This window comes from Theropithecus gelada, chromosome 6 (assembly GCF_003255815.1).
Source record: "Theropithecus gelada isolate Dixy chromosome 6, Tgel_1.0, whole genome shotgun sequence".
Lineage (NCBI taxonomy): Eukaryota > Metazoa > Chordata > Mammalia > Primates > Cercopithecidae > Theropithecus > Theropithecus gelada.
In genome coordinates this window covers 155,281,343-155,306,035 of record NC_037673.1, presented here as the reverse complement: position 1 = coordinate 155,306,035, position 24,693 = coordinate 155,281,343, and the positions used below count along the sequence as shown (strand labels likewise).

Here is a 24,693-nt window from a genome sequence, read left to right as displayed (position 1 = left end):
ATTGGAAGGCAAAAAAAAAAAAAAAAATTGTGTACATTAAACTTCTGTTTGCTCGAGGGATTTAATTTTAGTTTTAAACTTGGATCAAATTTGAGAATCTAAATTAAGGCTCCTGGAAGGCTATGCTGTTCAGAGCACATCATACACAGTAACAGGCAGGTTTTCTCATCAACTGTAGTACACTTAGAGAGCAGTACAATTTTTCCTAATTATTGGAGATTCACCTACTTCCCATTTTAGACAGAGTGTTAGCCCTCCAGGGCAAGAAAGGGGTCTGTTCATGAAGAGATGCTCCACTGCTGCCAGTAACTTCTCACATACATCCAGAAAATGCCAACCGGTTGTAGTATAAATTGGTTTAATGTATCTCAGAGACAGCATTTGTGTCTCTTTCTCTCTAAAGTCAAATCAGCATTTGAGAGCTCCTTGTAGGCTTAGACCTATAAGAAGAACTTGATGAGACAGAAAACAGTTTCTTGAGCATTTGGGGGCAAATTTAAAATACCAGGGCGGCCTCCCTGAAAGGTTTGTGTTGGTTGACATGGTGAGCCTTACGTAATAAAATCAGGCCACGAAATGGCTTGTTCATGTGTAAAATGTCAGGAGCTGAGGCACAGAGATTCCTGTTAGTGCTGGGATTTTGTTTCAGAGATAGTTAGCAAAAACAGCAGTTTAATTTATTTGGTATCAGGACTTGTTAATGTGCTGCAAATTGAGGTTCATCAATATTAACATAAAATAGTCATCTTGGAATAAAGGACTGCAAAAATATAAACAATGAGGCTTCTGTGCTAATTTATGCAATCAACTCTGTGCCTCAGTTTCCCACCTTTGAATTAGGAGTAATTTTTAACATTTACGTCAAGGGCACATTGTAGGAACCAAGGAGATAATTTCTAGAAAGTACTTTGTTATTACTGAAAAGAGTCTTATATGACCTCAGGGTATGTTTAAAAAGGCACCTCTGGCCGGGCGCGGTGGCTCACGCCTGTAATCCCAGCACTTTGGGAGGCCGAGGCGGGTGGATCACAAGGTCAGGAGATCGAGACCATGGTGAAACCCCGTCTCTACTAAAAATAGAAAAAATTAGCCGGGCGCGGTGGCAGGCGCCTGTAGTCACAGCTACTCGGGAGGCTGAGGCAGGAGAATGGCGTGAACTCGGGAGGCGGAGCTTGCAGTGAGCCGAGATTCGGCCACTGCACTCCAGCCTGGGTGACAGACCGAGACTCCGTCTCAAAAATAAAATAAAATAAAATAAAATAAAATAAAATAAAATAAAATAAAATAAAATAAAATAAAATAAAATAAAATGGCACCTCTACAAGGAATCATAGTGACTGCCTGTTAACACCTACAATCTTCAGAGGTTCTTATAACTTAGAGAATAATTGACTTCGAGATGCAAAATCCTAAAGATTAGTTTTCTTTTGCAGATGCCTTTGAAAGTAACCTGTCAAAATGTAAATTGGCATAAATTTTACGAAGGATAGTTAGGAGATATGTATACTGAAAGACTTGAAATGTGCATATTATTTTATCCTGAGAAGTGCTCATTATAATGCTTCTTAAGTCAGTGAAAATTTTGGGGAAAAAACCCTACATTCTAGTTTGTGGAGGATTTGTTACATTAATTATGTCTATCTGTATAATACGGTAAGCTACAAACATCAAAAAGAGAGAGATAGGTATAAGCATGTATATAATCTATATTTTTATAACATATATAAAATAGTATTGTGAAAATGTTTGAAAGCATACTAAAATATCAATCATGCTTCTACATGAATGGGGATATTACGGGGGTTTCCCTGCCTTTAAACATTTTCTTAAATATAATAATTATGTTAACATTACTTTTAGCTTTAGAAAATCAGTAAGGTGATTTCATTTTGAAAAACAAAAGCAAGTCTCCTAATTCTTTGTTCCACTTCTTGATTGCTTTTACTTCTCCAAGAGTTGTTAATTTCCAAGCACATGCAAGTTCTTTGCACTCCAAGCTACAGTCCTGAGGATCTTCCCTCATCAGTCTTCCTCCGAGTGCCCCTGCTTTGTTTCATCCTCCTAGGCTCTTTGCTTTTCAGTTGACCTTCTGTCTTCAGCCTTTGCTTTGCATGTTGCCCTGGCTACACTCTTTGTAAAAAGGACTTAGCCACTCAAGCCACCTAATATCTCTGATTGTGCCTGTGGTAGAGAGAGGTATTGCTTCCTTTGCTTGATTTTTGAATCTCAAAGTTGTTGTCACACATCAAGAGACCCGAAGACTACAAATAAGACATCAGGGAGTGTTCAGAGGCAGTTTGGAAATTTTTCTCTGGCTTCTATATTGGTGAAGTCTGCCTGTGTTGGCTTCGTCTTGACACCCTTGTTGCAGAAAGTTACAGCTTTCTGTGGTTCAGTGAGTTCTCCCCTGAAGCCCTTCTGAGCCTCACTCGCTCCAGAGGCAGGGGCACCCAGCTGTAAAAGCATTTCACGGGGAAAGCAGGAGCTCTACTTGCAAGGAATTTGGTGTTAGGTTTCTTAGGAAGTGTATCGCTTCCACCGAAGAGGTGACCCTGTGTGCCGTTTGTGCATCAAACATCTAGGCAGGTAATGAAATATCCAAATGGCTGGAAGTGCAACAAATTTCCTCATGAACAATATTTCTGGCCTTGTTTAGGTTTCTGGTTGATTTTTTGGTTTATATATTTTAAACTCAGTCTTAAAGATAGATTCATGAAGATAACTTGCTGTTTTATTGTTTACCTCTGGTTGTTAATTTAGTGACTGAGGGAAAAATGGGGCCATTATGGAACAAAAAGTCTCTGCCTAACACATATGTAATAACTCTCATGCCCAGAATGGATCTGCCTTGGAGGGAAATGCTCTGCTGTTACTCCTTTAGTTCAAATATAGAGTAGTCACCAGGGAAGCTTGGAGACCCAGGTGCTAGTTTTATCATTGCCTCTGCTATGAGGTTTTATTTATTACTTGGCATAGAGTCTAGATATTTGTTTGGACATTAAATGGCAATAGAATATTAATATTGCCTTCCTAATATCTGCATTTCTTTTTATTTCCAGTCAAAATGACATCATGTCACACAACCATTAAAAAAAGGAAATTAAAACCCCAGAAATATGTGAAAGCACGGCAGTGAGTCGCTAAGCTATAAAAGCAGGGAACTCTGTGAGCCAATGTTGGAATGGCACCCAAAGCACTTTTCCCCTGGTGTTTCTGAACAGAACTCTGCAGCCTCTCATTTCCATTGTTTCCAAGAATAAGTATTCAAGAAGTTAAGGGGGACGGAGGAGTGACTTCTTTAAAAGGAAACTCCAAAAAGAGAAAAATCAATTTTCATAACTGAGAATGCATCTGGCTTGACTATATGATTTTAATTTGCAAATAAACCCCCTTACAGAGAATTTCCTATATTTGATGTGTTTGTGAAGTGGATTTCTTTAAAAAAGAAAAAGAGACTATAGGCATAAAAAAGGCCACATATATATTTGGTTAGAATTCACTCATTATTAAGAGTAAAATTTGTGATTTGTATGAGTGCATAAAAAATTGTGTTATCTCGATTTTCTTTGCGTATAGCATTTCATGCTGCATGCACATTTGGACATTAGAGATTGTAACTTTGTAGAACCAGAGCTGTTCTGTCTTGACCACCACCTGGATTGAAGCCCATAAAGAGAAAGGCTGAGAGGCTGGTTGGAATAAAAGTTACTGGTTGCCTTTAGGGGTCTGAGATGATGAGATCTGGAAGGAACCTAAAGCCCTCTAGATGATGAGATCCGGAAGGAACCTAAAGCCCCTCTATAAGCAGTCCCAACATAAAGCCAGAATAAAACAGTTTGATTCTTTGAACCATTTCATAAACTTTTTTTTTCAAAAGTAGTAATGTTGATACAGTTGAAATGGCATCCTGGTGCATACAACAGATACATACCACCAATATCCATTCCACAATATCACATCATAGCTGTGGGTGAGGGGATCCTTCTGAAATCTCAGCTGAGACATCACCCTGCAAGCTTGCTCCCCTGTTCAGGAGCATTTGATCTTGCTTTTTATGCATTTGCAGGAAATGTTTCAGATGTACCCCTCCATAAGCTGTATACAACCCCACAAAGTCCTACTATGTGGGTTCAGTAAATATCTACCAGTAAATGAGTTTGAAGGGGTCAGGGGAAGACAGCTTGAATTCAATTGCTGTGGCCCCTCAATAACCTGATGGTTCTTTAATGTATCCCCATTAAGTGTATTGTGACCCTAGACTTTGTCAGAAAGAAGAGCAGAGCAGAGCAGAGGTGGTGACTATGAGGAGGACCCGACTGTGAGATGCTGAGCTGTGTCCCAGCTCTGCAAGTAGAGGATTTCATTTGTCTTTGGGGGTTGGATTATGTGTACCTTTCAGAAAGTTTGTTTTTAAGGGCTGATGGTATTGTGACACTAAACAGTTCATTCCTACGAATGCCACCCCCTCTCCTTGAGCATATGGTATGCGCTAAAAATGATTACTGAATAAATGTATAATGTCTTCTGGAATTTTTAAAATGCATACATTGGCCCCATTTTATTCTCATGATATAAACATTGAGGCTTTTCTATTTGGGATAACGGATTCTTCAAAACCTACGATCCTTCCTTATTCAGCTACTGTTCCTAACTGGTTTAGGGTGACGCCCTCTCAAACCCTTTTCAGAGAGTGTGTGGACTGGGTATTTGGAAGCAGGGCCACACAAGCTGTTCTCATCATTCCATTCCTCTTGCAGTTTACGGCTTCATCTGTTTTTCTTTTTTCAATCTAAGATGCTCATGCTTCTTTATTTATGGTTAATTGTGTCCAATTAAGTTTTGTGGGTTTTTTTGTTTTTTTTTTTTTCTTGCTCTACCAGATTCTCGGAATTGTCCCAAGTTTGAGGGGAAAAAAAATTGGTTAGTCCCATTTCTTCTGGTGCCTCCTGAGCCCTGCGCTTGAGTACAATGAGGTCACTTTGTTGAAGGATTAACTTTATATTACATTCTTGCAGAGTAGATGTATGTCCCTAAGGTATGACTACCCCCACTGATGAAATAAATATACCATTCTTTATGATTCCTCCCTGTTACCCTCTCTGTTGATTTTCAGAGAGTTTATGAATAGTCACATATTTATACAACTGGCCAAAAGTATACTACTTATTTTTCTTATGGTCTGTAATAACCTATGCAAGGTTATTAAAGGGTATACAGACCCCTTTTAAAGCATAGTTTCTTATGTCATTACTTTATACAAGCAGGTCAGATTCCATCTCAGCAACAATCTCTTGCTCTTAACCTTTTTCTCTGATTATAAAAGTAATACATGTTCATTGTGGAAAATTTAGAAAATTCACAGGAAAAAGAGCAGGAAGAAAAGCACTTTAAGACCCACTACTTAGAAACAACTACTATTTGGCAGTTTATACACAGACACATTTTCTTTATTCTATATATGCTTGTTTAAAAAAGTAACTATATTGTATACGTGCTCCTGTAATCTACTTTTTAACCAAGCAATATATCAGTAAATATTTTTTCCTATGTCATTGCTTTTGAGGATTGCATCATATTCTATTCCATGAGGAGGGTGTCTTAAATTAGCCATCCCTCACTTCCCAGATATTTAATATATTTTTTGTGGGGGCAATTAAAATAACAGTCTTTGTCAGATGGCTCCCCCGCACTCAGTAATTGGTTTAATTTTTTTCTCTAGTCAGTGCAATCAGATAAATCATCAGGTTTCTTTGGATCTAGGACAGTGAGCTTTGTCTAGCATCTTTAATGTTAGCTTTGTCTGCAGCACTGGACAATTCCATTGTAATATTTAATACCTGTGTTGAGGGCCGGTTAACTTGTTTAAAACTATGAACAGACAGCAAATCATAAAGGCATGGGACATAAGTTAAAAACCCTTGCCTTACTCTTTAAATATTTCCTCTCTCATAGTACACATCCATGGAGTAAATCCGTATTTGTCTTTGAATAATGAGTTTAATATGTCTAATTCAATTACTCTGTGACAGCAGAATGACTTCTCCTCAGCTCTTTAGCTATTAGTTCCATATGATATTTGAATTGGTTCTTTTAATTGCTGATATTGTCGGTCATTCCTCTGTGAGTTGGCCATATAGCCGGAGAAACATATCCCTCCCCGCCATACATCAGACAGTCATTCAGCTAACAACCATGAATTTCTAGACACAATAGGAATTCATTATGCTAATGATTGAAGAGGTGGGGCAACAATTCCAATTTTATTGGTACCTTAGACTGAAAAGTAAAACCAAGAATTAGAATTTTCAGGATGCTGAATTATGTTTTCAGATACTAAAATGATGCATTTAATTGTCTAAAGCTACTATTTATGGTTAAACATTTTTGTTGGCAAGTAGCATTATGGGTGGGGGGTGGATATGATAAATAAACCTTGGTGCTGATTCCTGTCTCTCTCACACATTTCTTGATTAAATACCGTGGATTTTACAAGTAACAGCTTCCCTGAATAAAGAATTCTATGGCATTTCTCTACAAGTCTAATTTGAAAAAAGAATTCTTCTCAAGGGTTTAGAAATTCATAAAATGGAAAGAATAATAAATATTGTGTCCTAACTCATATACTAGTATAGATAGAAATATTTGGTACACTTGGGTGTAATTTTAGTTAATTTCCACAAGAGGCAGGTTGAAAGTTTACTGTTTGGAAATGGGGGGGAGGGTTGACTAAATCTCATATTTGCAAAAATGATTACATTATCTTAAATGAAAATGCCACTCTATTAATGACTTCAATAAGCATTGCATTTGGGGAAAAAATCTTTTTAATAAAAAGTTACCTAAAGTTCATCTAACTTAAAATATACAAGTGAAGAAAAAGTACTTACTCTGATTTATGTGCTTTTGGAGGTGTAATTATTGGCTTTTTACTCACCTATGTAAAACAATGTACTTTTGTAAATGGATTTCTGGCCACTTTATGCAGCCTTTTTTTCCTTTCTTTTTTTCCTTACATAAAAAGTAAGCACTGTCAATCAAGGAATTTTAAGGTTTATTTCCTCTTTAGAAATGATTGATAGCCTTTTAGATTTACAAGTTGACAAGTTAAAGGGTTCTATTGGTATAATTATGTACTAAATTCACAGTCTTTCAATTTAAATGTCCTTTTAAAACCACAAGATTATCATACCTGTATTTTGAAAAGTGGGCCAGTCAGTTTGGGTTGGTATACAAATTGCTTCCATTAGCCTTGGGACCTATTTGAATTTAATACAGTTTTTTTAAAGTTAGTACTAGTATGAATCTTACTTTTAAAATTTAGGTTAATGGAAATGCATTTTAAGTAAAGCGTGTGGCAACTTGTTTTTTAATGTATAGCTAAATGTCAGAACTACACAGACTGTCTTTTTTATTCAGCATGTGAGAAAATATGTGGTTGAACACTTTGATTATACTAAAAAAGAAAAGAAATTTTAAAAACACCCACTTACCCCTTACTTAGAGAATATAGGGAGGTGGAGGCTATGGATAGGAGCTGCCATGTTTTGCATCTCCACTATTTCACGTGAGATAGCCTGAAGATATTTCATATACCAGGGAGAAATTTTGAAAATAATAGACCAGAGTCCACTTAATATTGTGTTTAATTTAAGCATGCTTTGAAGAGTGTGTGGTCAGTGTGCACACAGCAAGGTCCATGGTCTCCAAATGTTATTCCAGGTTTGCTCTTCTTTTGGTCTTTTCAAGGATTATTTTTGGAGACTCGGCTGCTCTAAGCTAGTACTTCAGACGCTGGTTCCAAATAATATCAATGTTGGTGAAAGGATCTATCATTTCAGATGTGAGGGTTTTGAATCAGGGCATTTTCAATACCCATCCCCTTTGCAGACTCTCTCAAGGGTGGCACCGGCTTTCCATACCTGGAAGATTCACTTCTATTCACTCTCCTCTGCTCTCACCAGCCTCTTGCATGCTTAATTGTACTAAGATATTGTATCAGCTGAGGTCCGCTAGGGATTTTGCAGTTAAGCAGATACTTTTAATTCTCCTGCTGTTTACAGGATATAGATACTGCCAGGCAAGCCCTTGAGTGTTTTTACCTGAGCAACTGAATTAAAGTGAATCCTAAAAATCTCACATCAAATACCATTTTACTTTCTATTTATGATCACATAAGGAGTGTAGAATTTGGCCAAAGGAACACTGTTCAAGACCTACTCCTAATGTTCTTTTGGCCAGGTCACTCCCCATCGTGGTATAAAGCAGATGGTGGAAATTTCAGCAAAGAGATCACTCACGTAATCATCTTCTGATCCAGTTCAAAAGTATCAATTAAACTTTGGACTTCCTGGTTATTTCCATACCATTAGTGTTGCAAGCCATGTTCTGCTTTATTTCTTGAAAATGTACTAATCGTGTGACTTCTTTATTGCAGCGCTCAACGAACCCACCATCGATTATGGTTTCCAGAGGTTACAGAAGGTCATTCCTCGGCACCCTGGTGACCCTGAGCGTTTGCCAAAGGTGAGGATACTGCCTTTTTGTAGTCTCTGAAAATTTGGACTTGAGTGATTTGCAGAAAACTCTGCTGCTGATAAAAATTAGTTCATAGGTAAACAACTCATATTTTTGTGTTTTGTGTGTTTGGTGCTATAAGGTAAGCAATAATAAAAGTAGCAAGCACTTATGTGCCAGGCAACACCGTGCTTACTTTTATATCTGCTATGCCATTTTATCTTCTCAACAACGCTCTGATGTTGGTAGTATTACCATTCCTATATTAGAAGAGAAAATAATGAAGCAAAGAGAGATTAAATAATAATTTGCCCAAGGTCACATAGCATGTAAATTGCTAAACTGATATTCCAACCTATGCAGCATGACCCTAGAGTCTGAGCTACTTAATTGCTACATCTTACCAATTCTCAAAAGAAAAAGGAACACCAAATTTCTGTCTATGAGGATCCGTACTTAGTCCTCGCAAGAGGAGAATAGTTAGAGCTCAAGATGTATTGGTAGATCCTGAGACTGGGCAAAGACAACCTCTCTTCTCCTAAGGCATTCTACCTAGTTGGGAAAATAGGCACAAATATGAGAGACATTAAACAAAAATTCAAGACAGAGTCATATATGTCACCAATACATCATTAACTGCCAGTGCAGACAGAAGGAAACCGACCTTTATTGACTATTGCATACCTGTTGTGAATGTTTGGGATGTCCCCATCCCTGTACCTCAGGAACTTGGGTTGTATGTGGGAGAGAGTCCCAAACACAACTAATCATAACCAAAAATAATAGCACATTAAAGAAAAGTGCAACCAACATTCTGTGAGGACTCAAAAGCAGGCAGTTAAATGTGAAGGAAGCTCAAAGTACAGAATTCATTGAGCTTCCATTCACTGTTTCCTGACAGCAAAAAGCTTCATTTACCACACAGGTAAAAACTATTAACATTCGATTGAATTAGTTTCAAGGACTCTTTCTTGCCACAGTAAATCGAGAGATATGCCATTTCCAGGTCTAGGTATCCTTGTAAAACACTTGTGAAAATGAAGTTGCCATCCTTCTTAGCTCGGTGAACCTCCTTGGGGGACCAGTTCGTCATCAAATCCTACCTGTGTGCTGGCTGCCCTTGTAGGCAGGGCCACCTGTCAGAACTGGCCCTGTACGGGAGAAACCCACCCCTCAGGTCACTACACAGATGTGAGGCGCATGGGGAGGAGGGGTGCTAACTGCTCCAAGAGAGGAAGGACTGTGATGAGCAAGGGCATGTGTCCTGCATCTTAACTGAGGGGGGAAAACACCTTCAGTTTTCAGAGATGATGCCTTCAGTTTCAACCTTCAATTTCCCAGAACAACCTCACTTCCACTGAAGTGCTGTCCTTCCCTTTCCTTTTCCAACCCAATTTATTCTTGATAAGCAATTACATCATCTACAGGTTATTTATTATTTAGTAGATTAAATCATATAATAATAAACAGCAGTCTCCACCCATGGCATAGATGGTCTATGGAGAGATTTACCATTAGGTTCCTCTGTCTAGCAAGAACATGGTCCCATGGATTTCCTATGGGACAACTGGTAATTTTATAGCACGATGATATAAATGATGTGGGTCTGACTAATGGTAGGTGCCTTAGCTGTCTTAGTGTTAGAACAAAGGCAGGGGTACCATGACAGATTCTTCCCATTGTTCCCATTTGGGCACTATATTCACTTTAGCACTTGCTTTACTGTTTGATCTCTTGAGTCCACTGGAGGTATTGAGGAGAGTCAGGTTGGACAAGGTGGAATTCAAACATTGGCCACTTTCTAGCTATGCAACCTAGGTCAAAATTGTTTACCTCTCTGTGCCTCAGTGTCTTCCTCTGTTAAATGGGGACGGTGCTATGTTGTACCTTTTCAAGTTACATTTCAATGACTTATTTAGAGCTAACAAAAGGTAGCTATGATGATTTGCCAGTTGAGTGACAATGGGACCCTTGCTTCTGAGAGCTCTTCCACCCAATCTCGGCAGAACAGGAAATCCTAATCCTGGTGAGCAGTTGAACATGTGATTTCTCCTCTGTGCCTCAGTTTCTTCATCGATAAAATGGGGATAATTAATCATGCTAGCTCATAGGGGATCATAGGATCATGTGAGGATAAAGAGAGGTCATCTCATGGGTGTCCTTGGCATAGCATCTGGCCCATACTTGCCACTTTAAAAATACTTAGTGAGCTGTGGCTCATGCCAGTATTCCCAGCAATTTGGGAAGCAGAGGTGGGAGAATTGCTTGAGGCCAGGAATTTGATACTAGCCTGGGCACCATCACAAGACCCTACCTCTGCAAAATGAAAAAAGTTAGCCAGGTATGGTGGTGTGTGCATGTAGTCCCAGCTACTTGGGAGGCTGAGGTGGGAGGACTGCTTAAGCCTAGGAGGTCAAGGCTGCAGTGAGACATACCCACCACTGCACTCCAGCCTGGGTAACAGAACTAGAAGACAAATCTGGTTTAATGGTTGAGGTCTACAGAAACCAGACAGTCCTTTTTCTGATTAGAAAGGAAAGGAGAGAAATGGAATCTAGGGTTGAGTTTGCGTACTTACTTTTGAAAACACTTTTATGGTTGCATGTTATGTTCAGAAATGTTGAACAAATAGCATAGGCACGTGTCACTTTGTCCCTGATGGTAAAATTCCCAACCCTTGTTTCCTGGGTTTGGAAAGAGTAATCAAGGACACAATGGATTTGTGTGTTAAGGAAACACTCCACGGCTTGCATCTAGCCACTTGATCGTGCAAGGCCTGGCCGGAGCCCACCCCAGGAAGCTCTCAGTGTGACTCAGAGCCAAGTGGCTGTCCTCTTGGCTTTGAATGTTAAAGTGGAGAGAGTTCAAGGGCAGGGTCAGGAAGTGGCGGATGGAGCCAGCACAAGGTATTCCTGTGGACTGGGGAGATTTATACTCCTGCTGTCCATTGTTAGGGGCATAAAAATGGGCTGCGCCTTTCTTAGGATCATGGTCAGTGTTTGTCAAACAGGAGTGTTTCAGTGAGCTATGGACCACACACCTTAAAAAACAAACTCCTCTTTATTAAACCCATGTGTTTGTGAATAGACAAAGCTAGATTCATACAACCACCCACATATTCTGTCAAATGAAACTGCTCCAAAGACCAAGAAGACGGCTTTCCATAATAATATGCCTTTGTATACAGGCTTGTTCTTTTTCAAAAAAATTTGGACGTGCTTTGTTTTATTGGAGTCCCTCCTGCGAGAGAAGCTGGGGCAGCAGACATCTTTCCCATTTACCAAATAGGAAAACGGGAGCAGGCGGAATCCTGCTCTGTAAATTATTTTGTCCCTGAAAGTCACCATCAGTGATAGTTGCTGTACACACAAATTTAAAATACTGTAATTATGCTAACCCCAGATGTTTTTTGGTTTCCTTTTTCATATACACAGGGAGAAAAGGGCAGGCTAAGGTTTTTAAATCACAGCATTCTGTTCTGTTTCATACAGTTTCGCCTTTCTCTCTGGATCCTGGCAGGAAGGGGAGGAACATGTGACCAACTTTGGGGTCAAGGTTGACTCTTCTTGTAATTTAGAGGTGGAGGGGATGGGGAACGTGGTCGATCAGAAATTCTGAGATGCTGATGGCTGCAGTGATGCAATCCAGATACACTGAACAAGGAGCGCTCTCTGTGTTCAAGGTCAGAGGTATCTCCGCCCCCTTGCAGTATGTTAGTTGCCTTCATGAGTGGTCAGTGAGCCTTAGCCCTAAGGCAGTGAGAGCACACCCTGAGTTTAACTGGCGTCAGGCGTGTCAGCTGTGAACCCTAGGAAGCAAGGAATGTTTACTTTATGCCTACTGTGAGCCCAGCACTGCATTATTAAGGTTTTCGAAGAGCACAGAGGCCAAGAGAGTGGGCTCTCAAGTCAGAAAGATGTGCGTTTTGGAAACGAGATCCACTACTTGGTGCACACGACTCAACCTCCCACGCTTCAGGTTTCTCCTCTGTAAAGCAGCTGCCTCACGGCGTTGTTGTTAGGTGTTAATGAGATAATTTATGCCAAGAGGCATCCCTGGCATCTAGTGAGACTCCAGTAAATGGGGGCCACTAATCCCCTCACCATGGGTGTTCCCCATTTTACAGATGAGGAGTTAGAGTGCCCAGAGGTCTGAATGACTTGCTACGACGTCACAGCTAGCAAGTGGGAAAACTACGATTCAAACTCAGGCCCTCAGGGTCGGTAGCCTCACTGTCTTCACTATGTTGAGTTCCCAGTTCTCCTGCAGATATGAAGACCCCAATAATTCTGCCTTGAGGTGTCTCCTCTGCAGACACCTGGCCCCCAACCTTATGTAGATTCTCACCAGCTTTCTCTCATTTCCCTACTGAGAAGGCTTGGCCTGGGGACCTTCTCAGGGCAAATGAGTCTTTTCTCCAAGAGCCAGCCCCTCTTTTAGAGAAAATAAAGCAGTTTGGGAAAAGTAACAAAGGCTGCATTTGTGTATTTTGCTTTATGGAGCTGAAAATATCTGGTAAATTGATCCAGTGGGAGTAATAAATACACATTACTTTATCTTGTTCTTCATGTCCTATACCCCTGAGCCTTGATAGAACAACACCACTTAATAGACTTAAAAAAGAGTAATTACACTCATTGGTTGTGTGATTTTTCAGCCCTCCCAGCCCTGCCTGACCTTCTAATTTAGCTCACCGTGTCTAACTAATGCATTTATATTCATCTTTTATGAAGCATGTATAGTACAGAATTGACTTCAGAGCCTTTTTCAAGCTGTCCTCCCAGGTCCCCAATCTGGTTAGTAGTAAGGAGAATGGGAGTCATCCATCTCTATACGTCTGCATGTATAGATAACACGTAGACATAGCTCAAAGCATTTTTTATCCTTTATGAAACATAATAAAAAGTATTTATTACATTTTTACTTTAAAGCTTTTATACATTCTAGCATTATTTACAGCTAAACATGCAGGCAAAAGATGCGAGTGTTTTTAAAATGATTACTGTTAATGTTTCTGCTTGTCAGAAGTGCTTAAATTTTCCTGCACTTTGTCTAAAAACTTAGTACTGTTGCCTTTTAAGAACAACACATTTAAAAGATCTTGCAAGTCAGATTTGCAAACACTGCTGACAGTTTGTGATGAATGATATTGCAAAATTTGCAAGATGTTTGTCATTTCACACAGCCGACATATTAAGGAACGGATTAAGAAACGCGAAACCCCTGTGGAAAACAACAGTCCCAAACAAACCTCCGCCAAACCTTGAACCCAGAGAGCACACCAGAATCTCTCACCCGGGTTTTCTCTCCCAACTTCCCACTCAGCCAGTGGAACCCAATTGTTCTCAGTGCATTTTCTCTCACCATATGGTCTCCTCATTACCATACACTAAGCGTCCATATGGGAAACTTGTGAAATGAACTGTATTCATTTTAACTGCCAGATGAGCAGCCTTTTGCTTTGCAAGCTTAGCTTAAGTCATCTGCTGTCTTCATGTTGTTATGGCAACACAGCACCAATAAAAAATTCTAATCTACTGTAAGTGATCACAGTATTTTAAGTGCTTGCCTATAACTGCCCTCAAAGGGGAAGAGAGAGGAGGGTCCTATTTGTCCAAGGAGCAAAAGGTTGTTGTTCATTCCAGCAGGTGTCAGTAAAGAAGCTGGTGACATGGGGATTGAAGTATCAGTGGGGCTGGCTGTGTAGTAGGTTGGGATTATAAGGGAGGTGAACACCAGGAGGGTGGATGGTGGGAAGGAAGGATTGTGGACTCTTTTGGTGGGTCTCCAAAAGCTCACTGAATGTCAAAGCTCCATAGTATCTCTGGCAGACATGCTCGTCTGCTGGTGCTGTGTGGCCAGCCCGCCATGAAGGAACTCAAGGCTTCCTTGGAAATACAGAGGTAGCAAATCCTCATGGTAGCTACTCCTTCACTGGCATTCGAAAATCTCAGCCTCTATGAAGCGGCTCTCCCTGTACACATGAATTAGTCATTTCAAACACCAGGCTAATTAAGAGTACCTTAAAGTAATGGAAGTCGGCAGCAACATCCTTAAATATAAATCATTTTCACCTCTGCGGGCCACATGATATGTTGCATCTCTGTCGCTCTATCTGTATTGAAAGTGAATGTTTATAGTCTCAGTTCATCAGTTCACATTAGCCTCATGCTGAATATTTAAACACAGAACAATTTGAACACACCATGAAGGAAGACAGTGACTGCACTTTCATTTGGAACAGCAAGGGCTCATCTAATAATAATTTAGTAAATCAGCCATTTAGTGGCTCAGTTGTGCACTGCATTGTGCCAAGTATTATTCACTTCAACTGTACACTTGCAAAATTGAAATTCAGGCTCCAGTCACAGGCACTGTTTTTGCTCAGTGGAGAGATGAGACCTAAAATCACCCTCCCTAAAGAGCGTTCATGTTTAGTGATTTATCATAAATACAGAGCTGGGGCAAAATAAAACTGGAGTTGGCTGTATACAATGTATTCTAATTATGCTTTTATTGTTTTAGTCTTTATGCAAAGACTACCAGTAATTCAAAACCTGCAGTTGCATCAGTGAAAATACAAATAAGAAATCTTTGCATAACCACATTGCCTCCTAGCAGAAAGGGGATGACTAAGGGATTCAGCAAAGGATAAAGAAAAACTTAACATCTTCATCTTCCACACTAGCGTCTCTCTCGCTTTCACTATCTCTCTTTCTCATTTATTCACTTTTTTAATTTGAGGAAACTCGATTAACATTATATCCTGAAGTGAAAGTGACCCTCCTTAGACAAAAACACAGAAACAAATGGCGAAACTTATGGTATATTCAGCTCTTAGAAAAAAACATGCTTGAGTTTGATTCCAGGAAACATTTTGTCTCTGTATTCTCTTGTCAAAAACACGAGCTATGGAATGCGGTCCAATTCCCCCTGTATCTACCAGAAAACTTACAGGCAGATTCCATTTCCCCATTTGATAACATGCTCAGTTTAGGGGGTTGGTATCCCCTACTACTGATATTTCTTTTATCCAGGGAGTTTAGCCTGGATCTGTGTACCCCTGAAATTGCATTTAGAATTCCTGTGTGTGCGTGCATGTGTGCGTGATAAATATGCACACACAAATGCCTACACATGTAATTTACCTAGGGCTAGAAGTTGTAGCTTCACTTAAAAGGCCGATGGCCCTCATGAAAGTTGTAATTCTCACCTCTTTAGGTTATTTATCTTGAGCTGACTTATTTTGTGGCAAATTCTTCTGCTTGTCATTATTGTTTCCTTCCCATTTTAGAGATGAGGAAACTGAGGTTCATAGAGGACAAGTAACCTGCTCAAGCTTATGCAGCTAGTAAGTGGAGGTTTCCTAACTTCCCATACTTCCTAACCAGTGGTCCATTTAGAGTCTTTTATAGAGTTTTGAAAATAGGATTAGATCTCAAACATAGCACTCAATACACATTGACTGGAAGAATGCACATATTTTTGCCAGAGTTCCTTGGAAAATAAATGGGAATTATTAATAATATTGCTGGTTATTGCCTGATAAGCACTAACTAAATATAATCTACTGAACCAGGTGTTGGTATTAACGCTGTTTTACAGATGAGAACACAGAGGCATGTGTTTACACTGCTAATACATAGCAGAACATGGATTTGAGCCAAGTCTATTGGACTCCAGATCCAGAGCCTATATCCCTAAGCAGTGCCTCCCAGAATTAAGAAATTTTAAGGAAAAAAGCGAACTTACAATATCAATCTTAAAACCCTTCCAGCCTGGTTAGAGAAGGAGGCAAGTGGTGGCCTACGCCTGAGGTTAGCTCACAAAGGGCTGAGCTAGGTGGAAGTGGCAGGAAGAACTCACCTGTAAATGCAAACAAACCCTGGGTACCATGCTTTCCCTTTTTAGCTGCAGATTCATTATGGGAGGGACTTGCAATAACCGTTATCCAATAGCTCAGTGCTGGAACTCTTTCAAGTTCTTTTTTAGCACTGAGTTCTTGATGGGGAGGATTAAGTTTAACCTACTTCATATCACACCCTGCATACAGGGGCATTGAACATAATTACTCATTAGTTCAAGGGTAGGTGACAGGAGAACCAAGGGGTGAACTCATTTCTAGCTCCAGCCACCCAACATCCTCCCCTTAAAGACTGAAGCCCTTCGGAACAGAGATGCTTGGAGGTCTTAAGTCTTGCTCACTATTTTCAGCCCTGAGTAACACTTCAGTGGAGCATTGGAGTAATAAGTACCAAGCCCCAACAGTCTTGAAGCAGTGGATTCTAATTGCAGTTATACTCAGGACCATCTGTAAAGCCTTGAGAATTATCATTTACAGATATCGTTTGTCTGGAGATACACATAATAACCGATGATGTTCATGCTCAACAGTTTAAGAAGCAAAAGCAAATTATATTTTTGCCTCCTTTATGTATCTATATAGTATGGAAACATATCACTCAAGTTTCCCTATAGTATGCATCCAAAAATAGAAATATACACATGCATTTGTATACACACACACCAAACATACATACAAACACATCCACGTATGTGTACATGACAAATACATCTCTTTGTTTACTGAGCAGTCCTTTTACTTTTAAGCTCGGTATTTATTCAGCCTTGGCCTAGGGAAAGAGAAGCCACAGTCAAAAGACAAAGAGAAACAGAAGTAGTTAATTTTTGGCTTTTTGTGTTTTCTAAAAGCCCAGGCCTTGGCGACTTAAAGGTGACTTAAAAGATTTTCAAGGGTAATTTTGACTCTAGGCCGTTTTTGTTTCATGTGCTGACTTTACAACCTACCCCTGAAAAAGGCACCTCTGTCCAGAGCTTTCTCTTTAAGCAGAGACTTTTATCCTGATCAGAAAGTCGATTTCCAAGGCACTCAGCAGGACCTAACCCACAGCGTTGGTCTTAAACCAGTACAATGAATTGGAATAAGAAGATCCCGCCAGAGGTTACCAAGTTCAGCTCTGTACCTCCAAGCAGGTCATAGTCACAAGGGTGCAGACACCATTTTTCACTGTATTTGTGGCGGGAAGCACCCCAGGCTCCCATTCACCAATTACCATGACACCATTTAGAAGAAAATGCCAGGAGACCAAAAAAAAGGGAGGGGAAAGCCATTGTCATAACTCTTCTCAGAAATACCTGGTTTCACAATTTATACTTAACTGCTGACACTTGAAAAGTCGAACATTTTGGTAAAATGAATCAAGCTGTAATGTTTCTTTTATGAGATCCCCTTGCAGGAAAGGGAAGCTTGGCACCTCATGGAGCCCAAGCTTAGTTATCCATCATAGTAAAGTCAGCTGTCCTAGCCAGCTTCTCAGAGGTCACGCGATCGAACCAACAGCTCTTACAACTATATTATTGCTTACGGGACAGTAATTGAGGCACCAGATAAAAATTACCTGGTCTAATAGGCAGCGAACAATTTTCACTCAATAAAATTATGAGCCAAATCATTCATTTCATAACACTCTGGCTAATTTATTTGTTGACCTTTTAATATCCATAGCTCTTCAGTGGTATTAACTGCAACTCAGACAAAATCTCTTGTTCATTTCACTTTCATTGATTTTTTTTTTTTCCATTGAGGCAATAACAGTTGCTTGAAAACAGCCTTTTTCTTTCCACTGTAAAAGTCAATCACATAAGTTACTATGTCTTACGTTGATATAGCGGCGTTAGCTTACAACCTAGTTTAATTTCATATGATTCAGAGTCTCCTACACCATGTTTTTAACAAAGGCAAGGCTTTCTGGTTTACCTCCAACCACACTGCATGCTGGTTCATAATAATATGTTTGAGAAGTAAGAGGGCTGTCATCTAATCTGAACATAAAATCAACTTTAAAATTAGAGGAGGTTCAGAAGAGGTCCTCCTGCTGCATTTTCTCCAGACTAGAATACTTTTGGTGCCTTGGCCTCTGGTATTAATAGCAGTAGACTCTTTCAAAATGTTTAATTCCTTTGTTCTGGAAATGTCTAGAGATTTTTACTGTGGTTTGAATTTCATTTTTTAAAAAGACTCTGGGCAAAAAGTATGCGCTAGAATGTTCTGTGGGGCAGTCGAAGCTTCAGCTGAATCTTCTTATATACTAAAATACTACGAAGCCTTTAGAATGCGGGGTTGTAAAATATAATTGTTATACATTTGGCATTTTATGCCTCCCTGGAAATAACTACTTGCTACCTATACCTCATTTATGTTCCTCCTTTCCATTTCAATTTACTCTAAAGTGGTCCTTAGCTATAATGAGAATGCCCCTTTCAACAGAAACATGTTTAATTATATCCATGCTAAATGTAAGTGACTCTTCTCAGTCATAGGGCTGCTAAGTAAAGAGTGTTTAAAGTGTGACACTAAAGGCTTCTAATGATCTGCAGTAAGCTCTATTTTAAGAAGTTTATATTACAAGAAAAATGAAAAATTTGAGGAATGTCTCAGAGGATGGGAAACTAAACGGTGCCCAAGCGTTATTTTGGTTTGTTTTACTCTTTCCCTCACTGCCTTCATTATACTGATTTTTTAGAATGCAAAGTCTGCCATTGTGGAATTTTCCATTTGGCTGAATAAACACAAAGGAAGTTGGGACATAAAACTACCCTCCAAAGAAATACATCTCAGGACAACTAGTATTTATTGCATTGTACATCCAGCTCTGCAAGAAATGGGCTGCAAGAAACTTCCAATCAATTTTTCAGCATTCAGCCTTTCCAATCAGTAATGTCACCCAGGCTTTCAGAAGCCAGTGGGGAAAGATCCAGGACTTAAAGTCTAGGAGCTGAATGCACACATCAAAATCTGGGTCCTGCAGTAAAGCCTGTATGAAGGAAGGCAGTGAAATCAATGCTGATTTCATTGATAGGTACTTATCATCTCTACATCAAGAGTGATTTTGTCATTTCACTTCATTTTATCTTGCTGATATTTGGCCACTACATTTTGAATCCCCTGATAAGGCAAAGTAGATTGGTGATAAATGGGTATCAGGGAAATGTGCAGCGACAGAGAAGTATTGTGCTTCTTTCTCAGAAATCACCCAACTCAACTTGACTTAGATTATTGATGCTTGTAGTTTTCTTTTCTTTTTTTTTCTGTTTCCATCTACATCCCTGAAAACATTATTTCCTATTTGGGTAAGCATAAAGCCAAGCACAGATTATCCTCCCAAATTACTGAAGCATCCCTGGGCTTTAATTTTATGGGTGGAGTTCCCAGAGTCTCAAAATCTAATGCTGAAATATGAAAATTAATGTTGTGTTCATGTATGGGTATCTATTGGCTTTATGAGTTGACCTACACATGCTATGAACACAGGAAAGTTCAGACTATCTTTCCTGCTCATCTGGGGTTGCGTCACCCAAAACATTGAACTGGGTTTATAAATCGGCCCAGTATTGGCCAGTGAACTTGAGCTTATTAGCTATAGATTTCAGGTCAAATGCTAAAGAGAAGACTCCCACAGATGGTGAATAATCCTAAGATTTTTAACTAATAAACTAGAAGATGAGTTAACTATGTCTGCATATTTGTCATGATATGCCTGGTTCCCAATGTGTCTTTCTATGAATGTGCAAATACCTAACTATTTCCAAGGGCCTAAGAGTATAGCTAATAAAAGACTGAGGACATAAGGACCAACCTCATGTTGCTAGCAGCCTATAACTTGAGATAATGTCTGTACTAGACATGATTCATTGTATTAATCACAAAATTAAAATGTAAGTCCAAGCCAGCAGGAATGAAAGAGCAAATTCATTAAAAAGTGACATAAAAAAAAAACTCACAGTGATCAAAACTTGACCTTTGGGAATTTATATATTGGACGTAAAAGTCTGTAGCTAAATGGAACACCAAACTTAAGTCTTCTACTTTTATAAACCATGCCAAATATGACTTTTGTCATTTCATCATACAAATTGTGTACTTGTGGTTTGCTAAACATTATGGTAGGAGCTTAGAGAAAGAGATTTAAGACCTACCACTGGCCTCAAAAACTCTGCAGTCTAGCTATGGAGAATGAAGACTAACATGCTTCAGATCAGAGTACAATGACCTCTCAGTATGTACTTCTGTGCTGTGCTGGGTGACACAGATGGTCAGCACTCTTTTTCAGAGAAATTAGAGAGATTAGGAGCTGGGGAATCTGAACTGGGGTATCAGATTAGGAGCTGGGGTATCAGGAATTATTTCTGATAGAACAATGTGATTTTCAAGAGCCAGGCTCTGATGTCTAACAGGCCTGGGGTTGAATCCATGCTCAGCCACTAGTCAGCGGTGGAAACTTTGGGAAAGTTAGCTGACCTCGCTGAGTGTCAGTTTCGTCATCTGTCAGGGGGTAATAGAAAGAATACCTTAAAAGGCTTTCTATGAAGGTTGAATAAATTCTTGTTCCACTTTCAATAAATGAGAGTTATCTCCTTCATTACCGCACCATCACAATCCCCTTCGGTACCAGGCTTCAGAGGATGGAGAGAGGCATTGTCAATGGGCACAGACTGAAGCCAGCATTCCCCCCCAAAAAAGGGGAAGGCAAAAGGAGCAAAGGTATGGAGATAGAAAGGAGCCAAATGTTTTACTTCTAGGCTGGGGAGGACAGGCATAGAGAGCAGTTCTTCAAACACATAGGGAGAGGTGATTGGATAAAGATGGTAGGACAAAATGATGGTGACGATCTTTTGTGACTCTCATCAAACCTTGTAGGTCAGTGCTGGGAAGATAATGTGCCCTGAAAGTTGCTGGAGAATAAGATCCATATATGATGACAGGGCAACAAAAAGCTCAAACAATATTTGCTAATTGATTGGGTTGCAAAGTAGAAAGTAAAGCTGAATCTTCCCTTTATATTTGTAGTCCATTCAGCATTTTTATTACAAAGCTTCTAAAATATAAGTAAAACTCATGCCAGCTACATTTGAACTGTTTCTTGGAACCCCATTCCTCCTTCAGTCTCCCTAACATTTCTGTAGACTCTAAATAGAGTAAGAATAATGTATCCACATTTTTCTCCATAGACCCCTACTCACACAACCATCAACCTATGGTCATAGCAAGACAGGTGAAGCCAGGTTTTGATTGTGAGATGAAATCAATCAGTGAAAAGTAGTTGTTGTTTTTAAGGAGTAAAGCTTTTTTTTTTTTTTTTTTTTTTTTTTTTTTTTTTTTTTTTTTAATCTTTAAGAGAAGAAATCCAAGGCCATGAACAGAAAAATTGTCTGACTCAGGATGTAGATTGGAGAATAAGCATTACCTCTACAAGGAGACTCTGGGGCTTTTCAATATTTAGGATACTAGTATATGTCTTTTTAATTCCCAAAAGGGTTTTTTTTTTTAAAAAAAAAAACCTAAGGATAGAATTAATTATCTTGGAATTGTCTAATATCCACTCTTACGTTTGAAACTGCAAGCAGGGAGACGTTTTAAACATTATGAAAAGAAGAGAAAATCTCCCCTGACAAATAAATTCCTTGAAACATTAGATATTAGTACTAGTCAAGTGCTCGTTCTTTTCAGAAATATTAAAATTGCATATTAAAATGAAAGGATTCTTAGACTGTGCTCCTGCCTAATGCCACAAAAAATAAGAATTTAAGAACAATTTGAGAGACAAAAGATTATATGAAACATCCAGCACTTCCCCTTATGGGAAATTTCTTTTTTTAACATCCAAGGCTCAATCATTTCCTAATGTGAAATTACAGATTTTTCAAATTACCATATAAAACTGCAAAAAAATTACACTTGTGACCACAGAAGAGATGGCATACACTATCAATTTGATTTTAAAAGGCATACATCTTTTATACTACCTGTCATTTTTATAATGCCTTTTACAAATTTAATCAATACATTTTAACATTCTATATACTTTAAGTGCAATATACAATAAATATTCAAGTTTCATCTTAAACATGCTTTAGCCTTTAAATTGTTAAAACTGCAGTGCCCTTTCAATCTACTTACATAATGTCATAAAATATACATTTCAAGGTAAATGAAGTCAGCTACTTCAATTTAGTCCCTCAAACTGGTAGTAAATGAGAGGTTAACACTATGGTGCCAAACCCATTATTGAGTAAATTTAGCACCTTGGACAGCTCTGTAAAATCTTTATTGCTTTCCTGACCTGCTCGTCATGTTCTGTCTGTGTGTTCAGTGGCTCTCAGCTCTGATTGAAAGGCAATATATTAGATCCCCAACACAAACACGCTTGGGGGCTAGTTCACTGGGAGCGTAATGACATGGAGGTGAGAGCAATTTTCTGGTCACCGAAATCCAAGCACCTTGCAGGTCCATTGTACTAACTCATAGAGGACCCAGAAATTTTCTTTCTCCTTCCCATTTGCAGAAATAACTAATAGAAGCCAAATCACATGGGCAAAGCTGAACTAAGTCTTTCTTAAATCCTTACAAGTTGATACTACAGTGAAGGATATTTTTTGATGGGCTAGATATTATTTAAGGTTGTCCCTCACAGGACAAGAAATCCAGGTTCACACTCCTCAAATCCAAGACTGCTGGCCTGAAATGATGCTGTGCTGATGACCTACCTATGGCAATGTACTCAATGGGAAAACATGCCCCAGCATGGTGGATCAAAGAAGACAGCATCATGGATCAAAGAAGGATGCTCCTTTAGGAAACAAGATCCACGTGTTTTATTTTCAAAGGATTAAATGGGGATGAGAGCTCTGGATAGCGATATAAGGAGAAAAAAAAAGTAGATTATGTCATTGAAAAACTCTTAACACCAAGGATATACAATATATACTGATAGATGGTATTTTTTCAGGCTTATGAAAACTTCAAAGATCTTGGAGTTTAATTTCAAACATCCCTCCTCCCTGCTTCTGTGAAATTAATTAAAATAAGGTACATGTTCTAAGTCCCCAATTATAGTGTTACAAGAGCGAAGTTCATAAGTGTAGTTTCTTTCTGTGCCTCATCATGCTTTTGACAAACAGGAGACTTGCTTTTTTCCCCCTAAAATGCAAAGAAAGGAAAATACCTTCCCTGCCAAGCCCTAACACTGGCGTAAATATTTATTTGGAGAAATAAATGAGCATAGGCCTAGCGAAGTCAAATCTTAGTAAATAAACTCACTTGATCCTGTTTTGTTTTAAAGCCATGAGGTTTTAGTGAAGGCAATACAGGCTGAATTTGATCTGGGGATAGGGTTTAGTGTGCCCATACCATAGTAAATTATTAACTGCTCTGGTCAGACAATACAGTGAACAAAAAGTGGTAAATTAGCTTGTAGCTTACATTAAAAAATAAAGAAATGATTTCAGATGTATTGTTTCAAACCCCTTTGATTATATAATATTTTTTACTCCCTACTTTAAAAATAACAACTGTTTTATAAAGGGGGTCTATCAGCTTAAGGCAAGCATAAATGTTTATTGAGAACTGAAAACCCCTCTACCTTATTTTTGAATTTAGGACATTAGATATGTCATAAGTAGTTACTGTAGTATGACAACTACTTTATCTTATATTATAGAGAATTTAAAATTGAAAAATGCTAATATGTATCTAAAAGCTTGTCATTTCAAGAGTTGTTCAAGGATTTTTGAAGAGGCTATGGTGACAGCAAAATGAATGCGATTATCTCCCTATTTTCTGATCAGCGACTGCAGTCTATGAAAATTGAACAGCACTGCTTCTCCATGTAGAAATCTATTGTGTAAAACATTTAAAGTTACACTTCTGTTTGAAACTTTACCCACAGCCAAAAATGGTAACCATATCTTCCTGTAAATCACCTCTGATGATCATACCTCACCCTTAGGTTTGGTTGTCTGACAAGCGCCTATCTTTTGCATAGATCAATCTTAACTTTGCTTTCCTTTTCACATTCTAGTGGAAATGAATTTGAAGAAATTTAGTTAGAACCAAAAATATCAGCACCATACTCACTTTTGTAGAGTACTCCCTATTATTAGAACCAAGCATGCAGGCTAAATATGGAAGTCCACCTAAGTAAAAAGAGGGAGATATTTTTTCTTCAACTGGAATGAGCAGCCAAATATATATCTAGGATGAGAATGAATGAGCAAATGGGGGAAATCACAAACAATACTGAAATAGCAAATAATTTCTGTAAAAGAAATAGATACTGCCAGTAATGAAAATTGGTGCAGAGGGGGCGTCTGAGGACAGTA

The 24,693-nt window shown here is 38.9% G+C and overlaps 1 protein-coding gene across 16 annotated transcripts in view; it reads left to right on the top strand.

The window, feature by feature from the left end:
* Positions 1–24,693, top strand: part of EBF1 (early B cell factor 1) — a 404,490-nt gene that overhangs the window by 360,959 nt on the left and 18,838 nt on the right. For all 16 annotated transcript variants that reach the window (XM_025388336.1, XM_025388338.1, XM_025388331.1 and 13 more), the window contains one exon: positions 8,435–8,523. In XM_025388336.1, the coding sequence (XP_025244121.1) occupies positions 8,435–8,523 (89 nt within the window). The remainder of the gene's footprint in view (positions 1–8,434; positions 8,524–24,693) is intronic.